A 17,016-nucleotide genomic window follows, 5' to 3' on the forward strand; every position below is an offset into this window, starting at 1 on the left:
TCTTCAGCACAGTCACTTTAGTAACTTATTCGTAGGTAGTTCTTGGCAACTACTTGATCAGTTCATACAGTTCAGAAAGAGTGCTCTTCAATTTCTCCATCGTGTCCTTAACACCGGGCTTTCCCCTTCTGAAGTTATCCTTCACTCTCTCTTTGTATATCACAATTGATGCTTTTTTTCTTTACAGAATGTCCACTCTTTTCCCTGGCTGGGCCAGCTAGAAAGACTCTGAAAAGAATTCTCACTTTCCTCCTTCACTTGACTGTTACTGGGACCAGTATGAAGGTTCCAGTAATGATTCACACTCGTTTCCACCGCTTTGGCTCTACTGGGACTAGTATGGAGTTACCAGTAATGGTTACCTTGGTTCTTTGCTGTTCTCTCCTTATTGGTATGAGTATCAGGATTTAAATAATAACTCTTAGTATTCTCTGTTATTGTGTCTTTACTGACACAAGTATAAGTGTTCCAGTGATGATCACTCTTATTTAATTCTTGACTATTACTGGGATGAGTATGATTCTTATGCTATTTATATCTGGAATCCCTCCCGGGTCTCACGCCTTCCCCGTTACCTATTTCTCTTGGGTTAGCATCACCTGGCCTGGGATCAGGATGGGACCCTTTATTCGGTTTGCCTGGTTGGCTTTTTCACTTGGTCTTTTCTTCAGTCTGCCTGCCCCGTGTGGCTCCCAGGTAAGTGGTGTGAGCAGTGGTAATGGACATCCTTGTCCACCGGTCTTCAGTCACGCCACCAACTTTCTCATGCTCGCTTTTCATCTGGTCTTCCCTATGCCTGTCCGTGGTCCTTCCAGGTAAGTGATCTTGATGTTAATTGATTCCATAGTCCACCTGTCTCTAGTCAGGCAATAACCTTTTTCTCGTGGCACGCTCCGTTGTCCTTCTGTCACTCTCTCAACTTCCCCTCTTGCTCTTATTCGCGAGGGTATATTAGCCGGTCCCACATGCCAGCTTCCTCTTCCTATCTGAAGTTGTGTGTCCATTTCATTCAGCTATGTCCTCGCAGCAAATTAAACTCTCCTGGGCTTCTCTCTCTCTACCTCTATGCCCACTCCATGCTGTGAAAGGGTCTGTGGTCTTGGCGTCATTGCTGGACTCAGCAGTCCACTAACTCTCAGTCACGCCACCACCTAGGACTCGGTAGCTTGTCTGAAGTTCCCTTCCCTCAGCTCTTCTCACGTGTCGCCTTTAACCGCCATGTTTCTTCCTCTCTTAGAACTGTGTGTGCCGGTCTTGCTCAGCTCTCCTTGCACAGCCGAGTCGAAACGCCTGGGCTTCTCTCACTGACAGGATTCCTTCTCCTCCATTTATTACATGTGGCTGGGTCTTCCCCGGCATAGTGTCACTGTCCTTTTTCCCTATTGTCCGAATACTCTTCATTACTCAGACAATCTTCTTCTCAGTATCGCATTCATATTCTTTATCTTGTTGATTTACGGTTTCTACACCACAATAACAAACATTAACTTGTTCTTTATGTCCTCTTTGGATACAGTTGTTGGTGGTGGGTTGTGGGCGAGTAACTTGGGAGTTACTCAAATATTCCCCCCTCGGGAGAAGCGATGAAACCCTGTGATTTGTCGCACCACATAATATTACTCATCATCCTTGCTTTACCATAGATGCCGAGTGAAATAAAATGCTGTACACCCTTCAGCCCATCCCGTCTCACTCAGTCAAAATGATGGCCCCAGCACAGCAAAAACAAGTGCACAAACACATTCACACAACATTCACTCGCTCATTCACACACAGCATTCAGTTGTGCATTTACATGCCCATTGATCACACAAGCAGACATGCACCCATACAGCCCTAGCATGCACGCTTTCAAAGATTCACTCTGATTAAAGAAAAAGAACATTAATCTGCATACATTCATATACTCATGCAATCAGCAGCATCAATTCAATCGCATACATTCCCCTAGTATACACTCAGTCAATTAGCAACATTCATGTATACACTCAGTCAATTAGCAACATTCATGCACTCCCACATTCCCCATTCATACACTCATGCAATCACAAGCATTCATTCACTCGCATCTTCAGCAATCACCTGCATTCATTTGCATATATATTCAGGCATTAAGGCACTGAAAACATAACTCTTCCACTAGATCCCGCCAACATCTTGGTATGCTCCACCCAGCTTAGTATCAGCTTGATCCATTATCTCCTACCGCCTAAATGCACCGGTTACCATGCTAATGTTTACATACTGTTGCCATTACTACTTTAATACACCATTGCAAGAGTGCCGTACCACTGTGTCACACTATGTAAACTGTTGCTCGCCTAAACAAGTATCCCGTAACAGCGCCAAGATGCCCCAGGGCCGCTGCACGCTTTATAAACTCAAATAAATAAAATAAATACATAAATGAACACTGTCACACACACATATACACAATCACTCACAAGCATGCACCAATGCATACTGTGAGGAGCCAGGAATGTGATGCGTACTGTGAGAAACCTGAAGGTGTCTCACCCAATAGTCCCTGGGGATCTGTTATCACAGGTGGCCAGGACACGGCTATCGCTTTTGAATCCAGTTCCTGGGGGTGGACAAGTACGGGAGGATCAACTGGATCAAGGGTTTTCAGGGAGTGGAAGTGGGACACCGGATGGTGAGATGTGGCATTTCCTTCCCTGTAACACCTTTACCACATCCTACCCAGCAGGATACTTAGGAATTCAACCCACCCCCTTTTCCAATGCGAACACTTTTCCACAGACAGCTCACTGTAAAAGAAAATGGACTAACACCTAAGCCGTATACCTGACATATCCAACTACAATGGTTAGGCAGGGTCAGGCAATTGCTGATCATTACACACACCCGACTTCCATCACACTTCCCCACACGGATAAAAGGCAGAGCACGAAAGCACACTCTGAGCAAGGCAAAACACACAAGGAAACAGCAGTTCCAAGATGGCAGTTTAATAAAAGATGGAAGACAGCAAGACCTAAGACGGTTGCAAGGAGGGAAGTGTCCTTGACCTTTTCACCAAAAGCCTTCATCTTTCCTGAGCCTTCGAGAATAAGAAACGCAAGACCTGGAATCAAAGCTGAAGAATCCTGCATTGTGTGTCAGAGGTACCCGGAGCTCTTCTGCATCGACAGTCAAGGCAGGGAGAATCGATTGCTGCTGTGGTACTCATTGATATTTTATTTCTATTGCGCTCGTACACAAGTGTTTCAGAGCGTGACAAGGCAAGGGAGGGGAGGGGAACAGGGGGGGGGGTCAAAACAACGATCTTACTAGGCCCAGTGACATTGAGAACACGTGAGTGCATGGGAGAGGGGGAGGGGAAAAGTGCATGGAAGGGGGGGAGAAGTGTAAAGTGCGAACCAGAGGGGAAACAGATAAATAACCATAAATAAATAAATAATAAAGGCAACAAACAGTGGTAGTGCAGCCAGCAATTTGCAAGTGCTAGGTTTAAGGCAGCAGACAGGGTAGGTCTGATAAGTGGAGGAAGAAAAAGGGGGGGCTGTATGGGTACAGATACAGACTGGGGTCTGTATCTGTACCCATACAGCCCCCCCCCCCCCTTGCAAGGGGTGGCCCGGAGGCAGTGCTGGAGGGTGGCAGGGTGAGCAGGTACCTGGGCCGGAGGACAGAGGGTAGCCAGGTGCACGGTGCCAAGAGAGAACGGATCAGCAGGGGAGAGGGGGAGCAAAGGCAGAAGAAAAGAGGAAGGTCTTGAGGTGCTTCCCGAACCGGAGAGGGTACTCCTCAAGATTTAGAGTGGCAGGGAGGCTGTTCCAGAGGGAGGCCCCAGCCAAAGACAGATCTACCCCCAGCTCGTTTCTTTGAAAAACGACTGACCCTGAGGGAGTTGGAGGTAGAGGAGCGAAGAGCTCGAGAGGGGAGGTATTCGCGTTGGGATAGTTGAATGTATTTTGGACCCAGAAAAGAACTCATTGTTTTTTTACTGCACCCTCAAGGTAGAGCCACCAGAGACTCTGGTATGCTCAAGTGAACCACCTTGTCCCGTGCTGAAAACATGGGGAAGTGAGGCCAGCGGCCTGAGCAACCTGCCATAGGCCCTTTTATTTTGACAAGACACCACAAGGACTGTGTTATTATTTGATGGTCATAGTTTGCTCCAATCGATAGATTTAGGCTTAGATAGGCGTTTATCAAACCTTTCTTTGAAGTTCAATAAACACCCTTAAACTGTGATAATTTGTGTCTGTCTTACTGTTGATGCCATGCCTTCCTTACAGTACACAGAGAACTCATAGTTTTGGTTATACACTTTTATTCAAAATAAAAGGGGTTGGAAAATGCCTCACTGCCTCAATTCTAGGAGCGGTTTCCCCATCTCATACAAAACTGAGGGTCTGTCCATTGTCAAGATGTCCAAAGCAAAAATGTCCTCCGTCTGCAATACTATTCTGGCCCTCACATTCTAAAATAAAACTCCAAGGTGAAAAAGATGTCTGTGGCCTTGAAAGTGCACAAATGTTCAAAAATGAAAGGGGTAACTTCAACACAAAGTTTCCAATGGATACAGTTCACAGTTCCAGGGGATTGCTCCCTTACCCAGGTTTTCTCTTCATGATACTTTAAACGCCTAATGGTATGAGTCTTCCTTGGAATTGTCAGATTAACAAAAAAACGACTTGTATATTGAACAACTTGGTGGTTAGTCCCAATTTTATAGAATACCTGGTGTACTCCCCTGCCGGGTTTCTTCTGCTCTTTAATGTAACATTTTCTCGTAGTCTTGGCTATGCCTGGTGTCTTCTCCTCCCAGGATGTCATGTAAGCCACTTTACACTCTTACCAACTTGACTTTGCCCAGTATACTCTCCTGCCAAGGCTTTCTTATGACTACCTTTGCACACTTGTAAATTTGTCTGTGCCTGGTATACTCTCCTGCCAGAACTTTACACATTTGCAAACTGGTATATTTCTCACATTCATTTTATTAGTCTTTTTCTGATAATATCGGGTTTCATATTCCATCTTCTTTGTTCAAGTTTCCTTTATCCTTCTTTGGTAGGGTTGCTGAAGCACCCTGGTACCCAGGAACTGCAGGACTCACCCGCTTCTCGTGGCATCTTCAGGTCTTCTGTGGTAAGAGGGAAGTGCTCTTGATGTCCCATCTCGACCTCGCTTTGTCCGGTGGCTTCCACGACCTTTGCAGCACCCGCTTGCCTCCTGAGCCTTTTCCAGTCTTTGGGCAGCATTGAGGCTGCTCCCAGGTTCCCATGTAAATGAGGAAGTCTGTTCTCTCCTTCCTCCATTGCGGTCTCCACACAGCAATTTGGCTTTCGCAGTCCTCTGCCTTCTCCTTGAGCGGGCTGGCTCCACAAACAGTTTGGCTCTGCAGTCCCTCAGTCAACACTGAGAGGGCAAAACTTCCCTAAGGAGCGTCTCTCCCCTGTCAGCTAGTTAGAATTGTTAATGTCCCAGCACCTATTATGCACTGCCCACCACTAGAGCGCATCTTGTTCTTCTCGCCTTTGCTTATCCTCATCACTCCATTCAGCTTTCCAGTTGCAGTATATTCACATGCATGTAAATGGTAGTCAATTCTTGGCAACTTATGTATAGACCACAGGAAGATATTCTCAGAAGCTTTCATGGGTGGTTGAAGGGATCCATGACAATAGGACATTAAGGCACGGGAATGGAAGGGGTATCCCTAAAAGGAAAAGGGGCCAACACGTCTCATCCAAGGTCATATCACCCCTCATAGGGTCACCTCGCTCCATGTGGTCTTCCCTCATAAAGCTGCCTCCAGATTCAGGATCAGGCAGAGGGTGCCGTGCCCTGACCACATGGGGAGAGGTTACCGCTGGGAAACGAGTGATGACATCATCAGATTACAATACATATAGACTTAAAATAAAAGAACACGCCCCAGACTTGCATGATTCATTGCCCATACACAGCTGGGTTACTGCACCCAAGGGGAGACCTTGTTTCCCCCGCAACATAGGCCATTCGAGGGGCTGTAGCAGAGGGAGCGCTCAGATTTTCACTGGGGCCTAGCTTCAGCTCCTCCAAAATGCAGGCGAGTTGGCACCTCCTCACCCATTATGAAGGAGCCATCTCTGAAGGATAGACAATTTTAGACATTCAGAGTAACGAGATCCACAGTGTTGCGTGGTAAAAGATTCCCTAGCATGAACGTCCCCTAGTCGTGGGTGTGCGTTTACAAGGTATACAAAATAGGCCAAATCTCACTGAAACTTCTTCCATTAGGGAATTTTTGTTGAGTGCACAACTGATTGCCGCAACATTTTTACTGTTAGATACTGGTGCAACTTAAAAAAGTGTGCCTGGTGCAAAAAAAGCATGCACATTTCTTCCATTTGGTCCACAATGGATTTGCGGGCTCAAATTTGAATTTAAATGCAGAAATGTGATTAGTGGATAGCAGGCTCAAAATCTTCAATTGGCAAACATCGTGGCTCTGCAAAGCCAAATTCGAGTCTGCAGAGCCCATGCTGGAAAAAACCCTGGTAAATTGACATATTTCAGCCCCATCAAGCATGCTGTAACCCGGTGTTAGGGAGAACTCTCTGTATAGGCTAATTTCCCAAGCCTAGTGAGTCCCCCAGCAGCTTTGCTGGATTTTTGGGGTTTATTTTTTTTTCCTGCTAAGAGTGAGACTCTTTTTCTCCCACTCTTAGGCATGATTTGAGAATGTCCTTTGACTTTGTAATGTGTTTTATGGGCTATGGGGTCTTTTACTCCATAGGGCTTCATGTGTTTTTTGGTAAGTGTGTTACACAGCACCCTCAGTGCAGTAACACAGGGGTGTCATAGTGACCCCCAAACATAGGCTCCATACCCTGGGACTGACTACTGTCTCCCAGGGCATGGAAAGTCACCATTGACTTTACTAGTCTTAAATTATGACCAGAACCAGTACAAACCCATCATATTGTGGAAGTACTGGTAGGGGTAATTAGATTGCCCCTGGGTCTGTTTTTCGAGGGGGCACTGTGCAGTCCCCCCTCGTCGAGTTTCTGGCTGGTGGCAGTGGTTACCACGCAAAATATTCCACCGGAATATTTCCTATGGGATTTTCCCATTCATTTTAAACGCACCACTTTTTTGGTGCAATGTTAAAGATACTGCTGGGTTATTTATTTAATATTTATTCCCCGGTTGGGTCTTTTTGCCAGGACTCTGTTTTGAAATGGCATTTGTGTTCGCCTCTGCAACTCCAACCCAAGTCAAGCCCTTTGTTCCACTTTTGGCGGGCTTCTACACAGAAGCCTCCAAAAGTGGTGCCACTCTGTCTGGGTCTACAGGATGTGTGGGAGGGGGAATAGGCACCCTGGACTGAGTTGCCTCTGCAACTCAAGTCGCACTCTTGTGTGATTGGCCCAGTGGTGAGACGCCCGGCTCACCACTTAGCATGTTTGAGTGACAGCTAGGACTGGTGAATGGGGGTTTTCTGCATAAAAGCAGGGCTTTGGGGACTGGAACTTCAGAAGTCGCCACAGGACCTAAAGAATCCGAAGAGGGAGAAGCTGAGCCGACCTGCAACGACGACACCACCGGTGGAGCCCTGCTGAACCGACTCACCACTTCCCAACGACAGAGAAGATCTTCTTCCTGGAGAGTCTTCTTCCTTTGAACTGGTGGGGTCAACCAGTTCGCCCTCTTTTCGCCTTCCTGGATCGTCTCATGGTCGAATCCAAGCACCCCGGCGGCCGGATAGCCACGCTTCACCACTACCGCGAATAAAAGGGTAGTACCTTTTAACCGGGAAACTCTGCGGCTGGTTTCTTCCCTGGCAGTGCAACGACCTCCAGCTTTCCTCGGTATACACGCATTTCACCGCAGTATTTTTCATCGTGTGTTTTTTCATCGCCGTTTTTATTTTGAAAAAAAAGTCACTTTTTTTTGGGGATTAAAAAATTAAATATATGGTTGTGGGTGTAAGGGAATAAAAAAAAAAACGGGGAGTTTGGGGGGTAACCCCCCCCAAATAAAAAAAAAAAAAAAACGAGTTTTTCGGAAAAAAAAAACGGCGATGAAAAAACCTGCGATGAAAAATACTGTGGCGAAATAACGTAGAACCCTTTCCTCCACGTCGAGATCTTCTCTTCCCCTGGACAAAGCACTGACTTGCACCCGCTGCCAGGAACAACTGTCCCCGTTGGAGCCTTCTCACCATTTCAGGTACTGTGTCCCGCCTGGTCTCCCTTGCAACAGACTGTTCAAGGTGTCCCGTAAATCCTTGACTCTCTATCCGGGGGTGACCTGGGACCTGTTAACTAACTTTTCTGAACTGATCCAACTCCTTTTGAACTATCTGCAAAGACTTTTAAAGTGTACTTCAACTGTTTGATCTTGGGCACATTCTGCCTTGCTCTCTCCAAGAGTGGGCCTGGCCTATAAAATGTTTGCTCTACAGTAGACTCTGCCTTTCTTGACTTGCTGTTGGTATTGTGTGCTTTACTATTTCTGCCTTTTCTCTCCCTTTTTAAATAATTATTGTAGTGCCATCTTGGTTAAGCGCTCACCTCTGTTGATAATAAGTGGTGTTCTTTTCCTAAGACTTGTCGAATAATTAATCAGGGAGGTGTATATATTTCTAGTGACTGTGTTTGAACTTGCTTGACATATTAGTGCCAGTGTATTTTTTACAAGTGTGTTTTTAAATAAATAATTATATACTTTGATACCAAAGCTCTGGTCAGTGTTTGCTTGTGCTACTGTATTTTTGTACCTAAAGTGTATACTCTATATACTGCCTAACTCTTCTTGAGAGAAGTCTGACTGCTCAGCCACAGCTACCAGGTAAATCTGGGTGGTGCAGACTGCTACCAATTGGATTTACTGCCAACACCTGTAGTCTTAAACTTTTTGCAGTGGTCCCTAAGGGAACTGCACAGGTTTCTGCCCAACACCCGGGAGAAGGCAAAGGCATGCCGCAAAATGGTGAAGTATGATGCTTTTAGGAAAACATGACCACATTTGGTCAAAGAGTCAGTGTGGGCAGGTGTGCAGACCCAGGGGGTGGCCGATGCACATGTATGCATGTCCTTCCATTGTTAGCATGAGAAAATTAACTCTCCTAGTCCACAGAGTTCACTGAACGCCCACAGGCCTGGGGAGCAGTGTCTGGCAACCCATGTTTAGTGACTGGCAGAACAGGCTGGGTCATGGGCCCATGCCACGCCTTTTGGCCACTTTAGAACTTCATTGTGCCTTCATGTGGCAGGCCATGTCCGGAAAAGAAGGACTACAGGATGCAGGCCTTCACATCATGAAAGCCCACTTTACTTCTGGACATGCCCTGGCACAGTGAACCAACCTACTTAAACACAGGCAATGCCCATCAAGACTGTGCTCTGGGTACACAGACTCTGCACCATTCATGCTATGGGCTGAGAAATCCTACCTTCAGTGTTCACTAGCCACGGTTTCTCGAGTATAGCCTTCTGCCATGGTCCACGCGCAGTGGTCCTACCTGAAAATCCACTGGGCATGGCCTGCGGCCAAACCCAGTAGACATCATACTTACGGCATGGCCCAGCACAGCGTCCCCATTTACTATGTCTGCTGGCCATGTCGTTTTAGAATACCCAGTGTCATGGTGCAGGCACAGTGCTCATCCAACAGTACCGACACACCTTGGCACCAGCGACACCAAATGCAGTGCCAGCTGGGCATGTCTTTCGCCCATGCCCATGGGACAGTGAACACAACTGTTGTGCTTACAGTGACCCTAACTACAATGCACAGAGGGCACTGTGATTGAAGCCTAGTGAAACATATCACAGGGCCCGGACATGGGATTCATGCCAGCCCCATTCACACTGACCTTACTTTCAGTGTCTGCTGGGCACTGCCTAGGACTATGCCCAGTGAACACGATTTCACTTACCATTCTCGCAATAGCACCCTTCTTTTGCTTGCTCGGACCTTCAAGGTACTTTTGGCAAGCAATGTGTGCCACTGGGGTAACCATGGTTGGCCTTTGGTGCCCACAGGTTTTGCCAAGTTTTGGATCCTTAGGCCACCTAATTTCACTTTTATTTTGGGTGAGGTAAGACTGCCCAACCGCATTTGTAGCTTTACTAACATTGTTGCTGTGCCAAGTTAACTTAACTGCACTTTCTGTAACCAGCGCCGCCTCTGGGTTTGGTGCACTCTTCAAATGACTGACAAATAAATAAATAAATTCGATCCCCTGGGCGTGCAGGAGCTTGAGTGGGAATGGATTTAGGTTTTAATATCCCCCTAGATCAACACTCTATAATGATAATAGCAGCAAAAGAACAATAGCAATACATATTAATAAGAATAAGAATGAGCAGTCTAATATTTGGGGGTCTTATCCAGACTGGTCATTAGGGGCCGTGCGTCTTAGAACTCTCTAACAATCTTAGAGTAACTTTGACCAACTGAAATCCAAGAATGATAAGGCCCGCTTCCAGTAGAGACCCCCCCACCGAACACTCCAATTGCCCCATTGTGTTGCACTTTCCGGCGAGGTACTTGCAACCATTACAGTGGCACGCATTGCATTACAAAATTAAACATGCGGAGTACCCACCGATTGCAAATTACTCGATATGATGTGCAATTTACACAACCACCAAATTATTTTTGAATATTACAATTAACATGTTTTTGTGTGTGCAGCGATCTACACGAGAATGCTGCATTTTTTTCTTGCAGCTGATCTATAACCAATGGGTATCCAGGCATTGCTTCGAATATATAGTTTTGAATGCCAAAATGGGTGTTAAGGGGTAACAAACCAGGGATTGGAGGGGGACCCCCCATTAAAAAAAAATAAAAATAAAAAATACATTTTTTCGATGCATGTTTTTTCTCAAAACTTTGACATTCGAAACTTTGACATTCGAAACAATCACTAGGAATGTCTCTCTTCATTCTCACTGTGTTCTCAAAACACTCGGCTTTCCTTTCCTTGTGTTTCCGGACTTTGAAATCCCAAACCCTATTTCATGGAGAACAACCCTGGTTACCAGCCCCAGTGCCCCACACTCGCAACAGGACTACTGCTAACAGCAGCAGCAGCAGGTGGTAAGGAGCAATGATACCAAGGGGCATGCGTTTCCGCCACTCCGCACCTGAATCCATGGGCTCTTGTCGTAGTTGCTGGATGTCCAGGCATTCACAATTCCTTGCTTGTTGAGTCTGGCCAGATCGGGCCCCCAGCGCTGCAGACCAAGGAACCCATAGTGTACGGACGAGGCCGAGATCTGGGAGTCTGAAATGGCCCCTCCTTCCATGCCCAGTGCAACAGCGCAACCTGGCAAAAAGAAATGGCACAGTAAACACACAACACGTGATGGTAGAGCAGAAGCCACGTGCATAATGTGCAGTATCGCTTGCAAGATCATCCTCCAGCGGCATTGCATCAACATGGTGGCGGTGGAACCACTACCAGCACGAGGACATTGACAACCCATCAAGAGGCTAGCTACCAAAACATCTGTACAACAACCAGTCGCTTGCTATCTGATGATCAACCACAGGGACCCGCAACCTGCTGCTCTCCAGATGTTCTGAACTATGACCCGGCTGAACTATGACCCCCATGGTCCGGCAGCATCGATTGTGCTTGCTGGAGCCAAGGACAGTTATAATCCAAAACATTTTATGTTATGTTATCGCTTATAACGCGAACCGAGCTCAAGCGCACTGGGGTGCTTCACAGCAGGTGCCAGAATTGGGGTTGGCATTTTATGCAATAAGACAGTACTGTTGCTGGTGGGAGGGATTTGTTTCCCTCCAGCAGGTATTGTTTTTGTGTTTTACGAAACTGGAGAATGGTAGGGGCCTTTTTAAAAATGTTATAATTATTTCTCATATACACCTGTGGCGATTATATGACATTTGTTCAAGTCCTTGTTGGGTTAAATCAACATTTTACAACATTCTATAACTTTGCTGGTCTCATGTTCCATTTAAATGTCTCATGTAATCTTGAAATTAGTTTTATATAGTTCAAATAACATTAACAACCGTCTCCCCCGCTCTACCCTCCCCCCGAACCGGTAGCAGCATTTTGAGCCTCTACTGGGACATCTGGAGAGCCAAAGTTTGCAGACCCCTGATCTACCCAGTAACATGACAACATATCAGGCTTCCACCTGGGCATATTTGGGTATATTGTTTTAAATATTTTTTTAAAATCTTTTATCATAAAAGAAGTTCAATCATTTTGTTAAAAGGAGGATGCAAACACAAACTAGAATATATTTGGAAAGGACAGCAGACCAAAAAAGGTTCTCTAGGACTACAATGCCAAAGTAAAGGAAGGATATCAAAGAAGGGTGACTGTTTCTCGCAGCCCCGCCCCAGCCCAATTGGTGTTTCCATTTCCCCTAGGATGCACAAACATTGCTGAACAAAGTTGATCACACATACTGACTTCCATATTTCAACATTAAAGAACTTATTCAAAAAGAGGTTAGGGCGTGGTTCTGCAAGAAAGAACACAGCATGATAACTTGCTCTGTGGGAATGTGTCCACTCTCAGTCTGCAGCCACATGTTTTAGCTCACTGAAACTTTCACAAAGGCGGAATGGCTATTTGCATATCAGTCTTTGTCCCGCCCACTTGAGCAGTCCAGCACCGAAATACTAGGCAATCCTCCTCTGAACAAGAGTACCAACAGCACTCCCAGCAGTGGCGTCGCTAGGGGGAGAACGGGGGGGGGGGCAGGCCCCCTGTGAAACCCTGTGCCCCCCTACCTAAAATGAGCAGGGACCATGTTCTTCCCCTACATTTGTCTGTGCCACCCCTGCTTTTGTCTTTGGCCCCCTCTGTGCCCCTCCTAAATTTGATTCCTGGCGATGCCACTGCCTCAGACACGTGTTTCGGTCTAGTCGGGCCTCATCAGTGAGGTGGAGCTGTGCCTCTCTGAGCACAGTGAGCAAGGGATCCACGTCTGGATCACCATAAGAAACTTAGGGTGACCAACCCCAAGTTTCTTTTACATTCAAAAAGAGGTCAGGGCGCCCCTCTGCAAGAAAGAACTTATGGCTGAAACACTTCGTTGTTAAACTTGTCTGGTCCTTTATTTTACTCCGTCATATGAACTTGTTAATCAGTTCCAGCTTTTACCATAAGGACATTTATGGGACATTAAGGAATTTATAGGTGGTGCTAATGTATTGCACTTTGAAGAATTAATGGGGGTAAACAATGTATTACACTATGACGAATTTTGATCCAATTTATTGTATTAGGCTATTGTGTGATAGTAGCCAATGTATTTGCACTCAGATGTGAGGGCAGTCAGTGGGGTACATCGGGGTGATCTTTTGCGGTGGCCATTTGGAGTGCATTCGAATGAATTTGAGGGGTGACTCATTTATTGCATGTCGTTGAATCGTGACACAGTACACAACACCCCGTCATTAGAATGCAGCTATCCCCCACGATAAAATGCGGTCTAGCTGTACACCCATCTCACCTGCTTCACATACTTTGCCAGCACTACTGCCATTAGAATGCAGCTCTCCCCACACAATAAAATGTGGTCTAGCTGCACACATACAATCTCTCTTATATACTCTCCATACTACCTCTCTGCACCCACCCACATGCCTACTCAGCAAGAGCTACTAGCAGGGACTTGGACAACACTACCTACTTTCACTCCAGCTAAAATGCACACACGCATTCTATAACCCTCTAATGAATTTCCCATACTTGGACTTCGGCCCCCCAAATGCGTTCAACCTATAGATCGTTGAAACCATACCAACAGGGAAAGGCACCATACAAATGCCCATTACATCACATCCTCTGCAAATGTCTTCACTTTCAGTCCCTAGCCAATCAATCCTTCCTTTATGACAGCCATCATTTCCTCCACGCTGGACTAGGTCAATGCCATCTATCTGGGTACTGGATCAAATGTCTGATAATGCAGAATGCAGCACCCATACTTCCGAACAGGATATGTCTGGGATCATGCTCCCGCGACACCTCTGACTGCTGGTCCAGCAGAAGAGCATCTTTAAGGACCTCTGAACCATGCACAGCGTCTTTTAGGTCATCTGCCCTCCATTAATCATGGAGAAATTGCACACTACACAGCTCCTCAAGTTGGTCTTCTCCAGATCTCCCTTTTCTGTAGGAGGTTTTTTGGGGTAGTGCCCTTTCCTGGATGCTTTGAGTCTTGTTACATAGACACCGTAAATAACCATTTCTCATCCAGTAGCGCGTTGGGGGTGTGGCTATTCCCTGAAAGAGATCCTTACTATGGCTGTGAATGCAACACCTAGATATCTCCAGGTACTGAGATGGTCTACAAATCAGATACACAATTTAATAAAATGACAATACATAGAGGGTTCTAAAGTCTGTCCCCATAGTTGGGTACAAATGGCTGACTCTTCATAGAGCCAATATTTCATAATCCTCCCTGGTATTGCACTTCTCTCTATTACTCTGGATCCTTTGACCAGAACAAGGGCCCTTCACTCACTCCAGTGTATCTGCGTTTTGTATTAATACTTTAATTCACCACTGGGGACAGCTTTACTGCTACTTGTGCATTTATGTCTCCAGAGAGTTGTTTCCTACTGTTGGCAGAGTGTTCTTGTGATTTGCTACAGTATTGTGCTAGCATCATTGATGAGTCGTTCTTTTGTCTTATTGGGGCGCTTTGCAACTAATTACTCTTCAGCATTTGTAATCATATTCTTATTGGATTGTACCTGTGTGTTGCTTCAGGTAAGGTGTGCTACGACAGTGCTGCTGAGTCCAGGTAAGAGATCTGCTGAATAGCTATTGTATGTGACTGCATCACTATTCACCTATGCTGAATGCAGTACTGTGCCCCATAGCATACAGCAGAGCCCGACGAACAATTTGGTACATCTGTCACAGTCTCTTCCATATGCATGGACACTGCATGTAAAGTATGGCAGATCCCTCCACTGTAGACAGTTGCCCTCGGGGCGTTGGCAAATCACTAGATGTCGTCACTTCTCCAAAGGGGTGGACCCCTCCCCATGAGGCCAGGGAGGTGAGGCTGCTACCCGATGGCCAACATGGGGGTAGTATAATGAGGGAGGGTCTCATGTGGAGGGACTCCCTCCCAGGACCCCAGGGAGAAGGATGACCATCTAAGGTGTAGCCCTTGCAGGAACATAACACCCACACCCATCCTGGCCTCTTCTTCCTCTGATAATCTCTTTGCAGAGACTAGGTCTATGTGTTGTTGTAAAGTAGATTATCTTAAAGTCCTGGAAACTGCTGAAACGAAAAATAACATCATAAACATAGCTAACTCAAACACTGAGCCGTGGTTGGACAAAGGAGCAATGAAGAACCATGCTAGGAAGGAACTGCAGCCGTATAGAATTCTGGGGAGGAGATGTCCTGCTTACATGGTAAAGACCAAAGATGGACTGGCTGAAGGGGAGACACAGCCAACCAGGACGGCAGACTGTGAAGCCCAGGAAGCACGAAGGAAACATGGAGAAGGACAAGAAGAAGCTGAGAGCAGTCTGCTCCCAGAGTCAAGAAGACAACGGGGCTCCTTTACCTGATGGCGTCCAGAGAGTACCAGGAGGCTGGCATGCAGTGAGACGAATGCAGGAAGCAGTATCCAAACCGTCAATCCAAGGGCAAGGCAATAGATTCACAAGGCATAGGAACCGAGTCATGGAGAAGCCAGCGCAACAGTGCTAGCAGAAGGACCCCAAGAAGAACCAGCCACGCATCCCGGGTGCAGACAAGGTTATGGGAGAGGCGCAGGACTGGTAGGAGCCAAAAGGTGTGGGAGGCACAAACCCTGTACCGGGATTACAAACAGGATCGTCTTCTCATGTCAGTACTTAGCACACGAGGCAGCCAAGGGGGGTGCAAAGAGAGGGGAAGAGAAACTAGGGTGGAATACCCAACACAATATAGTAATAAAAGTAATATTCCTCGTGGCAGTACTTGGCAGGGAAGTGAACTAAGTGGGCCAAGCCAAAGAAGAATAGAAACAAGGGTCGAGGAGCCAATCCAAGAGAGCAATACCAGTCATCTTCCTTGTGGCAGTATTTGGCAAGGGAGTGGACCGAGTGGGCCAAACCAAAGAAGAAGAGAGAAAGCAGGGTCGCGGACCCTCAACACTCGTGGGAGTTTTAATTGTTAAACCTAATGAAGAGAAGACCAGGGCAAGGGAGTAATTCCCCCTGATTGTAGGAGACTGTCTCATAACTACCAGGAGAAGGGAGTCATTCTCCTGGTAACATGTACCGGGAGGAAGGTCCAACCGGCCTGGGGAAGGCAGTCATTCCCCTGGGATAATTCGAGACTGAGACCCAATGCCAGGGTAAGGGAGGCATTCTCCTGGCTTATGAAGTTGCTGTTATTTTGGAACTTTGTGACCTGGGGAAGGGGATTGTCCCGCCAGGCCTATTATTTGGAAGTTTAATTTAAACCATGTTTAATTTGTGAGCTGGGAAGGGAGTCATTCCACCAGGTTTTTTAAGACTGAATGTCAGGAGAAGGGAGACATTCTCCTGGGATCAGCACTGTGCTTCGTTATTAAGGGCCAGAAGTAGGATTTTCTTGACACAGGACTCTGGAGACGTTCCCTTTAACAGACATCCTGACAGACACCTTAGATCTTTAGTTGAAGCAGGGAAACCACTCTTAGAAACAGGGAAAGATAGGTTTTTCTCTTGCTTTACCTTTAGTTTCTTCCTACAGTGCTTCAATGTCATTACATATGGCAGAAGGCACTATACAAATAATAGAAAACATAACTCTTACCAAAGGCACACTCTCGGCAAAATTGTACTTGCGGTAGGTAGAAGTAAATGGGTGGCCCAATGAAGATTTACTACTTAAATGATACTTTTATATGCCCGATATTCGATATGCTATTTCTTGGATAGATTCCGTCAGGTTCTTGATGCTCTAGCTTTCCCGGTTCCATGCATCTCATAAGAAAGTGATGGCCCTTTCCACCCTTGTTGGCATACAGAAGTGGACTGGATACTGTGAGAAAC

The 17,016-nt window shown here is 46.3% G+C and overlaps 1 protein-coding gene across 2 annotated transcripts in view; it reads right to left on the reverse strand.

Annotated features, from left to right (window-relative positions):
• Positions 1 to 17,016, reverse strand: part of MFGE8 (milk fat globule EGF and factor V/VIII domain containing) — a 386,330-nt gene that overhangs the window by 123,113 nt on the left and 246,201 nt on the right. For both annotated transcript variants that reach the window (XM_069624298.1, XM_069624299.1), the window contains exon 5: positions 11,118 to 11,299. In XM_069624298.1, the coding sequence (XP_069480399.1) occupies positions 11,118 to 11,299 (182 nt within the window). The remainder of the gene's footprint in view (positions 1 to 11,117; positions 11,300 to 17,016) is intronic.

This window comes from Ambystoma mexicanum, chromosome 11 (assembly GCF_040938575.1).
Source record: "Ambystoma mexicanum isolate Mex_15411 chromosome 11, UKY_AmexF1_1, whole genome shotgun sequence".
NCBI lineage: Eukaryota > Metazoa > Chordata > Amphibia > Caudata > Ambystomatidae > Ambystoma > Ambystoma mexicanum.